Raw genomic sequence first — 12513 nt, forward strand, 5'->3', positions numbered from 1 at the left:
CGCCGGTGCCGCCGCCACGCGTGCTGGATCAGCCGCGCGCAGTACTCCTCGCGCTGCCGCCACAGCGTCGACGACACCGGCTCGTACCCGACCTCGTCGGGCCGCCCCGGCTCGATGTCGCCCGTCTCCTCGATCGGGTTTCCTTTCCGCGCAAAGAAGTCCTTGGTGAGGGCGTCGAGGATGTCCACGCAGAACATCATATCTCCGCGGCATATCGGGATATCCATCGATATGATCTTGTATTTGTTGGGCTTGTGGATCTGCAGCGGCGGCTCGAGCACGTCGAGGAACTCGGACAGCTGGTCGTAGCGGATGTACTGCGTGCCGTCGGGGTCGAACCGCTGCCAGATCTCGTAGTACATGTCGTAGTCGTCGTCCGTCAGACCTTCTTGTACATCCTCCGTCGCCTGCGTAATCACATTCAAAAATCGATTACTCATATTATACAAAATGCGTACAATCTAATCTGAAAGTATTATGATAATATTATCACGTCTTTTACTTTTTTTTTATCTACGTTTTTAAAAGGAACCTTTATCAAACGGGACATGTCGGCTCCGTTGGGCCTCTACATTATATGAGTTTCAATAAATGTTATACTAGTTATCAAAAAAATGGTACCTACACTAATTTTGCAGTTTTAGACAGGGTTTCAAACAAACTTATTTATATTTTATACCCCGTGACAACAATAAATACGAAGCTTACCTGAGAATAGTTCTCGAGAATGACGGCGATGTACATGTTGATGACGATGAGGAAGGAGATGACGAGGTAGGACAGCAGGTAGGTGATGCCGATGGTGGCCGAGCCGCAGTTGCCGGGGTACCCGCGCTCGTTGTCCGGCAGGTCGCACTCCTCCTCGTTAATAATGCCGTCCAGCACGCCGTCCCATCCGGCTGACGTCGACATCTGCACGTTACGTTATGCATTTAATAATTAAACTTGGTGAGGCGTTTTATTAGTTTAAATATGATTGATACCATTATAAAAATTAGATTCTCATACAGCAAAATATATATCGTATCAATCGTACCATATTTTAAAAACCTAAGTTCGTCTCAGCAGGGACCATTGGTATAGTTAGTTTTTATAGCATTAGAAAAAAGATACACAATCTTGACGTGACACGGTAGTACTATTAGTTATTCTGTGACGTGACTTTTTATTGAAAAACACTTTTGAAAAATAAGTCACGGCAAATATGTAACAATTATGAAATTTATGAATCATATACGATGATTTACATTCTTTTCTTTTATAAGTAATAGTTGCTGATTTAATAAAGTATTTTTCAATGGGGTTGGCAACTGTCAAAGGTTTGCATAGGTGGCGCCATCATAGCTTGCGCCTTTTTCTATGAGATTTGGCTTAAAAGGCTGGCATCCAGTGTATTAAAAAAACAAAAATTTGACACAATTATAGGGATTGACAGGGCAAGCTATGATGGCGCCATCTGCTAAAAACTTCCACAGGCCAACCCCATTAAAACTGCCGTATTCGAACTTCAAGATATTCACAAGAGACGACACGTACTAGATCCATTCTAGATACGTTATAGTTTAGATATCAACTAGTTCTCTTTTGCAGCGCAATTCGGGCAACCAATGTCACTTTTACGATAGATAGCGTAAGTCTATTAGATGTGAATTGGATCTCTAAGTCATATCCTGAGGAAATCGTTCAAGAGTATCTCCAGAATCGCGCAAATGTCATATTTGACAGGTTAGATCTTAAACATATCGTTATCGTATCTTGGTGATGTCTAAAAGATATCTAATAGATGTCTAATTCAAAATCCGAATCGGGCCCAAAGACACGTCAAGATCGCGTAGTCTTTTTCTAATGCTTTAAAAAACTAACTATAACGTTACGTTTACTACGTAGCGCAGAGACATGTAGCAAGTCAATAAAAATGTGTGCTATGAAAATAACAGTAAGTGAATGAGGCTCGTACTCACTTGGAAAAGCAGAATCATGCTCTGCACAAAAGTCTTGAAATTATACACGTCGTCCAGGCCACCTTTGTCCTTGACGTGCATAAAGAACGACATCCCAAAGATGGCGAAGATGAACATGACAAGGAACAGTAGAAGGCAAATGTTGAACAGCGCCGGCAGTGACATGGCCAACGCGAACAGCAGAGTCCGGATGCCCTTGGCACCTTTTACTAGTCGAAGGACACGACCTACTTTCGCCACTCTTACTACCCTTAGTAGAGTTGGTGATACAAAATATTTTTCTATAATATCGCTCAATACCAAACCTGCGAAAGAAAAGTAAATCATTAGTTTGGCATATATTTGTATTTTGTGTAAGTATTCAAAAAAATATAGTTAAGTACCTAATACAGTAAATTTTAACTGAAAGTAAGTATTCAAGTAGAGTAAAAATACTTTCTCTCAGGCCAGAAGAAATTAAACCTTACGTCAATGTCTGAAAGGTTATATAATTCTGTATAAACTTCACACATGAAAATTGAAGTGGGGGACGGATGAAAATGCCATTTAAATTCAGAATAAAAACAACATGATTTAAATGATCATACTTACTAAGAATAGAGAACATTACGACGACAAAATCGAACAGATTCCACGGTTCGACAAAATAATGGTAGCGTAAGGCGAATATTTTCAATAGGCACTCGGAACTGAATATCACGATGAATATCATGTTGAGATAGTCGAGCACGGTGCTGAATGTCTCCGTCTGCTGGTAGTGGTCCAGCGTCATGGTTAGCATGTTGAAGCCGATAAACAACATGATGATCATGTCGAACTTCTTGTCCGTGCATATCTCGAACACTATTGCTTGTGGCCGCCACTGGAAACAAATGAAAAACAATTTTATAAATTATCCACATTAGTCCATGTGGCAACTTCCACCAGTAACATAAGCAGCTTCTGTGTGCCTAGTATTGAAGGGGTCGTGCTGTGTACAATGAGCTACAGAGACGTTCAAATCCGCCTTCATAGAAAGTATAGAAACTGTAATACGGTAAAATTCTTTCATAGATAAGAAAATTATGTGTGTTTTCGCGCAGTATTATTTCGCTGATGTATTGTAGATGTTAAAATATTGAAGAGAATTTATATGAAACATATTTCGTACCTTAGGTCTAGGAATGGCTTTCAACGGTTTCTTGGAGCCCATCTTCTTCATGGCGTTGTAGTATTTCTTCTGGTCCTCCGTCATGAACATCTCGAGGCTGCCGCCGGCCTTCTTCTTCTGCTCGTTGAAGTTGTCGATGATAACTCCGATAAACAGGTTAAGAGTGAAGAATGACCCGAATATGATGAAAAATACGAAGTAAAGGTACATGTATATATTTGTTTCTCGTATTGGTTGACGGCCGACCTACAAACATTTAAAATTTGTATTAAATGACGCTCCGTAAAAAAAAATCTTAGAACGTGTAGGGGGCTGTCCATAAATTACGTCATCGATTTTTGACGATTTTTGACCCCCCCCCCCCCTAAAATCATCCAAAAATCATGCTTCGAATGACCCCGTTTTCTCCTACGTTATGCTACCATCATCCGATGTCCAGACCCCCCCCCCTAATATGAAATGACGTAATTTATGAATAGCCCCTAGACACGGTTTGTTGTACAGTCAAAGAATATAATTTTCAACCTATTTTGTACTTTGTCACAGTGACAATAGTATGAGGTCTCTAGCGACTTTCATATTGATTGTCACTGTGACAATAGTATGAGGTCTCTAGCGACTTTCATATTGATTGTCACAGTGACAATAGTATGAGGTCTCTAGCGACTTTCATATTGATTGTCACTGTGACAATAGTATGAGGTCTCTAGCGACTTTCATATTGATTGTCACTGTGACAATAGTATGAGGTCTCTAGCGACTTTCATATTGATTGTCACTGTGACAATAGTATGAGGTCTCTAGCGACTTTCATATTGATTGTCACTGTGACAATAGTATGAGGTCTCTAGCGACTTTCATATTGATTGTCACTGTGACAAGGTACGAAATGAGTTGTTACTTAAATTGTTTGACTGTACCTATTTCTGTAAAATGCGGAATAAAGAGCTGATCAGTAATTAATACTGGCTATTCATTGCTCTCTAGCCATGACCAATTTAACTTTTCGCAATGTAGAGACTTGCGCTTTAATGGGTCTGAAGGCATTGATTTTTCTTTTCGTTCGTGATTGGCGAGAATTAGAACTTACCTCTCTAGAATCAATGGCATCGTTCATGATTTGAATCCATCCCTTGAATGTAGCAACTTGGAACAGGCACAGATAGGCTTTGCCTACATGATCGAAGTTCATAGGTGAATTTTCCCACGTGTAATTTTCCAAGATACACGCATTTTTGTCCGGAATGATTTCGTGGCTCAAAGTTGTGTGGTTCAAATCGACGCACTGGAACATCAAACATTTGAATGCTAAGTATATGGCCTAGGGGATATAATTGTGTGTAATTGTTATGGAATTATAGTATAATAGCATACCTTGAAGTATTTTCCAGCAAATAGCTGAACACCCATGATGGCAAAGATTAGCCAGAAGATGAGACACACCAGCAGTACGTTGAAGATGGAGGGGATTGCCTGTACTAAAGCATTTACCACCACCTACACAACATATATGCAATTAAGTGTCGTTGTAGCGTCACAAAATAAGTATGTAGATAATAAATATGCATGGTATATTATATGTATAGAATGTTTAATGAAAAGGATGACTCACGCTTGACCGGGCCAGGCCCGGGCCTTTAGGCGTCCTACATGTCATTTTCTATGACAGCGGATCGACGATCACGTGGAGTTTTCCATAGAAAACGAAGCGCCGGAAGCTCCGGCTCGGCCCCAACCCGGTCTAATGTGAGTCATCCTTTAGTTCGGTGAGTGAAGTACTCTCTTCGTCCTCGCGTTATCCCGGCATTTTGCCACGGCTCATGGGAGCCTGGGGTCCGCTTGACAACTAATCCCATGACATTCGGTGAGTGAAGTACATAATGTTAAATGATTTGAGTAAGTTTGTTTTTATGGATTATCCTTATAATTTGTAACTAATACCTTTGTTTTGATCTTAACTATGAAATTATAGATTGATTGTATAATGATTAATGAGTGGGTATGATTGATATGATTGTTAAAATACATTTGGTGGGAGGTTAGCTAAGTATTTAGTGTAGATAGCAAATTATAATTTAAATAATTAATTTATACAATAGGTACACAACATGAAATTTTACATTACACATAACAAATATACAAAACGTACACTACATTTACATACAGTTTAATAAGTCTCACAAAGCATGCTCTAATATAAATATAAAACTAATTGCACTCAACAGGAAATTATACAAGAAACTTACCGTATAATTATAATTTAAATAATCCAGAATATGCGAATTACAGCTACCGCATGCCAATCGCCAAGAGAAAATACGATGTAGGATAAGGTAAAATATCTAAAGTGCAGAGACTAAATTAACATTCCAAGTAACTATTACTAATAATCAGAAAATCCAAGAGAAAAAGGAGACCAAAATATGACAATGATTGTGTCTGCCGAAATGAACCAGCTTGGACCGATTTCCGACTGACTGAGAATATGACCAATGATACTAAGCCATTCAAGGGTGCCACCAACGACTGCAACATGATTCACTACAATTTGATCGATAATGGACTAACTACCGATGATTTTGAAACGATTCGTGACTAAACTAAGTTATAAAACCAAAGAGACCAGATGTCAGATGTAGGATTACTGAATAGTTCGAGCGGAGATCGAGTGTTTGGGAATGTTGGTGAAACTGTCGCGCTACGCGCTCGTGTCGGAGCTAATGCGGGGTGTGGTGGGGCTGGTGTGCGGGTGGTGTGCGTGGGCCCGAAGCAGGGTGGTACGTACCCTCATGCCCTGCATGCGGCTCATGGCCCTGAGCGGACGCAGCGCGCGCAGCGTTCGCATCGTTTTGAACGCCTGAATGCCGCCGGCGCCACAAAGCGCCGCTACGAAGTTTATAAGCGAGACCTGATGGAATCAAGGGTAATCATTGGATAAATGAGGCATCACACATGATAACTTAACAGATATTTAGTATTAAGTAAAGTAGTATTTGCCGAAGAACCTGGAACAGAAATGAGGTCAACCAATCGCAATAAAACCTATTAAGGCTCGGAAAGTATTTTGAAAGGAGAGGTTTGTAAAGAAGAAATGTAACCGACACCTTATCGAATGAATAGCGACCACATACATGGTGTTGAAGACTGTATAAGAGAAGGCGCCAACTAGTTAGAAAAAACCTATATCTAGATTATGTTCTATAAGTAGATACATATAATAATTTATAAGTTTGGTAATATAGAGTACTAATAGGTAGGTATATGTAAACATCAATTGGTGTGCAAGTGTATACAAATTTTGTAACCATTATAGTTGCAGCATTGAACACGTTATTTTATAGAAATAATTAAAAAAATGTACTTAATGGAGAAGTTTTCATATGCCATGCAATCGAAAATTAACTGAGAAGTGTGTCGGGGTGATCATGAGTCACCTGACTGGTGTATCGGTTGGGCATAGGTAGCCAATGTCAGGAGGCACGGGGAAGGGGAAAGATAAGCAGTATCCACAGACAGACAAGATTACGACATCTAGAGCTTGAGGCAGCGAGAAGAGTCGACGCCTCCGCTGTGACACATCCAACAGTTAAAGCTACACGCTTTCATGCCGCGCTGCCCATTCGTGTGAACTGAATTTCAATCGGCACTTTAATTTGACGTGTTATCAGAAAGTAGTAATATAATAAGTATATGTTTGGTAGTTCAATGAGCAGTGCGACGAGGACACGAGGCGCGGTCTGTAGCGCGGCGCGTACTCACGCGCATGCCCTCCCATCTGGACACGGCGCGCAGCGGGCGCAGCGCGCGCAGCGTACGCATGGAGCGGAACGCGGGAATGTCGTCCGCACCCGCCATCACCGCGCCGTGGTTAACGAGCGACAACTAACGTCACACACCAACGTTACTCTTTGTTCCACTACCCTTAACTAGACACTGTATAATGCCATCATTACCAGCTGACGAGACAAGGCAAGTCTCGAAAATAGGGAGTGAAATCCGGTTTGATTTGAGACTATTTAGATAAAAAAATTGATAATCTTCGCAAATATGTAATGTCGCTAAATGTCGTTTATAGTATACCAGACTGGCGCAGACTGCGGTAGACGTCCGGTCATTTTCAGTTTGGTAGATATTTCTGCTAGATTTTTCACTTGGCTACTATGTTGTTAGACAATGTTTACTTTGAAGCAAGAACTTTTGGGTTATATATTTCACCAAATCAATTAGGCAATCCACACACACTGAAGACAGGATGTGGCGCAGTGAGCGCAGCAAAATCGTACTATTTAAAAAACCGTTTGGTACAATACACTATGAGTCGGCGAGCAAAATGATTGATGTTACTATATTTACCACGGCAGATCATGGTTTCAGTGTGCGAATCTTTTTAAGGCTGACTCACGCTAAACGGTCCGGGTATGGGCCGGGGTGCCCGACACTTCTGTTTCCATGACAGGTGACGGTGATCACGTGACGCTTTCTATAGAAAACTGAAGTGTCGGACGCCCCGGCCCGGGCCCGGACCGTTGTAGCGTGGCGTGAGTCATCCTTTAATGGCGATTATAATAAAAATATAAATAAAAAAGAATATTACCATGACGATGATAAAGTCGAGCCAACACCACGCGTTGGTGAAATACTTCTGAAACCCGAGGGCGAGCCACTTGATCAACATCTCCAGGAAGAAAATAACGGTGAAAATGCGGTCCATATAGTACAAAATGTCTTGGAGGATTGGTCGGTGAGGCAAATGTACATCTTCTAAAGCCTGAAATTATAGAGAATGAATTGATTAATTGTTGTTCAACTGCTGTGGAATCAAAACAATATTGTGTGAAAAGAATCCGTACCAAAGCCAAACTACTGAGCAAGATCATAGTAATCACAGCCGTTTCAAAATAGGTGTTTTCTATCAGTCTAAAAGTCTTCAATCGAAGCATGCCCCAGCCTTGCCAGAATGGGGAATCGTCGTCTCCGGCGAGGAAGGGGAACTTCTGGTAGCAAGGTTCAGGACAGCAGTCGGCGGGCGTGTCGTCGATCACGTCTTCGTCGTTAGCGACGATGTCGTGTTTGGGGATACCATCCATTTTACCCTCTTCTTCTTCTTCTATTATCTCTGCAAAAAAAAAATCAGTTAAGACAACTTATCGTGGCATTATTAAATTAAGCATGTTCAGGAAGCCCTCTTAATGTATCTAGTAAGCAGCATTCATGTTTCTAGTAATCTCACCTTCTTCTAAACCTAATTCTTCTTTGCTAGCATCTTTTTTCTCTTCCCCGTCTATCGTGTCAGCTGAACCTTTGTGACTTTCATCTTTGAACGACCTATTTTTATGACTACCGTATGATTTCTGGCTTATCGTATCGTCATCCTGAAAACAGAGCAGTTATTAGTTTAGGCCAAGTTTTTGTCTTGTTAGCCATAAATAATGTTTATAATTTCTTAAACATGCATACCTGTATAGGATAGCCGAGATGATTGAGCTCACAGTCTAACCGATTGTCTCTATGATTATCCGTTATTGCGTTAATATTGTTCATCAATATCTTCCCTTTCTTGTACTTATTGTCACCTGAAAGTATACCATTGACTTCTTAGGGACACCAGGTTATCACTTTTCCTGCTACTATGTTTGTCCCGAATCGTATGTGTTACCTGGTATAGTGAATTCCATGCCGTCTCCTATGGCCACCTCGACTTGGTCCTTGAGTTTCTTGTCCTTGTAGAGGACGGCGTCGTCGAGGTCGGTGCCCAGCTCCAGCTCATTGTCGACGCGCTCTGAGGACACGCAGCGGCCGCACAGAGCCGCCTTTAAGCCTACGTGCCCAGTGTCCCCACACGTGCCACACGCGACACCACGCCGCATCCAAGCATAGAAATCAGACCAGGACGAACAAACTTAACATCATTTGCCAGAATTGTGTTAGTTTCAACTGGTTACAATAAATACATTAATCAAAAACAGGTTTCTTTTAATAACATAATGTTTCATTGACTCGACATAAAAATATAAATCATTATGGATATATTACTGGTTTACTCTTTTTTTAATTACATACAACAATGTTTCATAATTTTAAATAGCTGTAACATTATAATAACCAAAACAACAATTTTATAAAAAAAAAGATAATTATGCTTTTATTTACATGCACAAATCACAATCACACAAATAAAGCAGCACAACAACATAATTCCAGATCGACAGTAAAAACCACACAGTGGGAAAATAAACAACTAAAAATAACCAACTTGTACAACAACATACACGACAACAACAACAGTGTATCGACAGGAATCTAAGAGTGTTCGTCCACTGAAGGTGAGCGAAGCAAAGCAAACGTGGTTTGATCTACAATAGCTGAAGTAGAATTAAAATTTAAACTCATCTTCATCTTATATATACTATACTTACTTTTATTTCATCTAAGCTATTTCATACAAGGAAAATGTACTAGTGCCACTCATTTGTTTTGCTTCGCTGGATATTGAGCACACATTTATTTTATTACACTCAATTACAGGTCCGCAATCTACACTTGGATGTAGGGGCACAGGCAACGCACAGTGATACTGGTCATAAGGTATCGAAGGGTACAAAACCATGCTTTTTTTACATAATTGACGTTAATCACACAACACAAACCATGCTACGGGTGGCTTAGTAGGCACGAGGTACGTAGGGAAATGAAGTGGAAAGAAATGGACATACATTTTATTTAGAATATTCAATCATGTGGCATATTTAATTAGGTATGTCCAAGTAACAATTACAGTTTTGATAAAATAGAGCTGTCAGTTACTTCTTGGCCTAATAAAGCACTATCTTCTTTAACAATGAATAAATGAGATAAGAATCTTCAGTCGATACTTATAGGCACATCTAGCAGATACAGTATAAGTAGATATATTTAGTAGGTACCACAACGACAAGGATACGACATGCTACGACAACTCGGCACACATCTTACCGGGGGCGTGTATAGCTATCTGATTGGTCAACTTGTTCTTCAATAGTTTCAAGAAGTCCGCTATACTCCGCTTTATCCAGTTGATGAACCTTGATATCCGGTTGATGGCTTCTGCGATTTTATTCGTTTCCTGGTCGGCAGTGGGCGTAGACAAACTCGAGGATCCAAAATTTGACAGTAACAGGGCCAAGAAGAGGTTAAGTACCTGAAATACATTTATTATTTAGCTTCGTACTGTAAAAGTAAATTAAAGAGGCTAAAGAGCAATAATTTAAGATACCTACCACAAGATTGCCAATGACTACAGTGGCCAGGAAAAAAGGAATACAGGAGACGTCACCGACCAGCATGCAATCCCACATGCTCTCTATCCATTCTCCGCAGAGCACTCGGAACACGATCATGAAGCTGTGCATGAAGTCAGTGAAGTTCCACCGAGGCAGGTCGCCATCCGGGAACCGGTCCACGTAATCTGATGACGGAAACATACATTCAATATACATTTCTCAAAATTAGGCGATTAAGCAAATATCTTTTTGAAGCTATCAGTGGTGACTAAAGCTGTTAAAATCTCATTTTAAGCGTAACTGGAGCTGAAATAGTATTCTGAAGCTGTTTTAAATTAATACTTACGCGGAAATCAACTAATACCGTTATTATATACTTGACACAAAATACATGCATTAGATATCTTAACTGACTTGTTGAAAGCATTCACATGCAGCAAGGCGCCTAGTCATAGATACTGTTAGGAAGTAACTTACTAAATAGTCCGTTTCTACGCAAACATTCGAAAGGCCAAATAAGGGTAAAGTAAGAGTTGAAGTGAAGCTGGCGATGTTTCACAAGTGAGGCGCCTTTACTAGGGGCTTTGGGGTCCATTTACTCAAGTGCCTGACTTACTCGGCCACAATCCGATCGGCGACAAGACAGAGCATAACGGTGTGACGCACAACAACACAATAGTCGCTAGTCAAAAACGGCGACGCGCCCGAGAAGTGGGGATACTAATAGGCAGCTAGTTACTATAACATCTACAGGTAGTGCAAAAAGCTTTCTCATGTCAAATATTTTGTTTTAATTAATATAATATTATTAAACATCACACCAAGCCCGTGAGAAAAGTTTTTTCACTAGAGCTGTAACAGGGTTAACGAGCTAAACGTCCAATTAACTTAATTAAAAAATGGCAGTCAATGTATTTCAATTTAGAAAAACCCTTAATTAATCGTTATTGATTATTACTATCCGACGTAATTATGCTACAACAAAAGGCTGGTAGTCATGTGGAAATTCATAAATCATTGAATTCACAAATTATTTTTCCGGTTGTTCACTTTTTATAATTTGTTTTACACATACATTGCTTATGTACTCAGAACAATTGCACACATTAAATACTAGCAATTGATATAAAATAAATTATGGAACAAATGCCAAAGTTGTATTCTAAAATACATTAACTGCTTTGACAGAGAGCGCGTCGCCTTTCCACCAAGACACGTCCAATTAAACACCAATGTACATGCAACACTCCCACCAATATCACTTACCCACGTAATTTTTCCCGAAAAGTTGCATACCCATCACGGCAAATATGAAAATAATGATGCACAATACGAAGGTCAGGTTGCCCAAGGCACCCATCGTCCTACCCATTATAGAGATGAGTAAATTAAGTGTCGGCCACGACTTTGCCAATTTGAATACTCGAAGCTGCAAGTACAAATTGTGAAATGAGGCGTCACACAAGCTCGCTCTTCGGCGCTTCACCTATGCTACTGCGTCCTAACCGCAGGCCCACGACCACTCGCATCGCTCTCGCGCTCCACAATACAGAACTGGTGATGCAAGTGGTCCTGGACCTGACAAATGTATAGCGAATGTGTGCTTGAGTCACCTAACAAATGTGCATTGCTTTGTTTTTGTTTGAGTGGGATATATGTTTGTCTTTTAAAATGTGAGAGCTTTTAAACACCAATAACATACATATATTAAACCTTGTCATATCGGCTTTTAATTTAAATAATTTCCGCCAGATAGTAACGACATAGATCCCATCATCGACCTAATGCATCGAAATGCCCCGGAAGCGAAGCTGCAATCATCTAGATACTCGATGCGAAGCGGGTTATGTCATGAGTCAAGCGTGGGCGCGGCGCGGGCGCGCGCGGGCCCCATGCCGTGTCAAGCCACAGCGCGGACCCGCTGTTCCTTATGAAATGTTCAACCAAGCCCGGTGTACAATATTAAGAGGTGTTAAGCTGAATCAATAATAAAGCTTAATTGTTAGAGATGCGGAATTGTCTTTCAAATTGAACCTGTGTAGTTCTTGCCAAACAACTGCATCCCCATCACGGCAAATATGAATATAATGATGCAAAGTACAAAGGTCAAGTTCCCTAAAGCTCCCACGGTCCTACCCATTAT

At 40.6% G+C, this 12513-nt stretch overlaps 1 protein-coding gene across 1 annotated transcript in view; it reads right to left on the minus strand.

The window, feature by feature from the left end:
* Positions 1–12513, minus strand: part of LOC134798821 (sodium channel protein para-like) — a 92656-nt gene that overhangs the window by 2590 nt on the left and 77553 nt on the right. The window contains 16 exon segments of the mRNA XM_063771205.1: positions 3–407; positions 709–912; positions 1962–2266; positions 2553–2823; positions 3112–3357; positions 4202–4396; positions 4486–4608; positions 5897–6019; positions 7706–7879; positions 7962–8227; positions 8342–8483; positions 8569–8705; positions 8768–8929; positions 10084–10288; positions 10368–10555; positions 11637–11799. Coding sequence (XP_063627275.1) covers positions 3–407; positions 709–912; positions 1962–2266; positions 2553–2823; positions 3112–3357; positions 4202–4396; positions 4486–4608; positions 5897–6019; positions 7706–7879; positions 7962–8227; positions 8342–8483; positions 8569–8705; positions 8768–8929; positions 10084–10288; positions 10368–10555; positions 11637–11799 — 3309 coding nt within the window.

This window comes from Cydia splendana, chromosome 17 (assembly GCF_910591565.1).
Source record: "Cydia splendana chromosome 17, ilCydSple1.2, whole genome shotgun sequence".
NCBI classification, from domain to species: Eukaryota; Metazoa; Arthropoda; class Insecta; order Lepidoptera; family Tortricidae; genus Cydia; species Cydia splendana.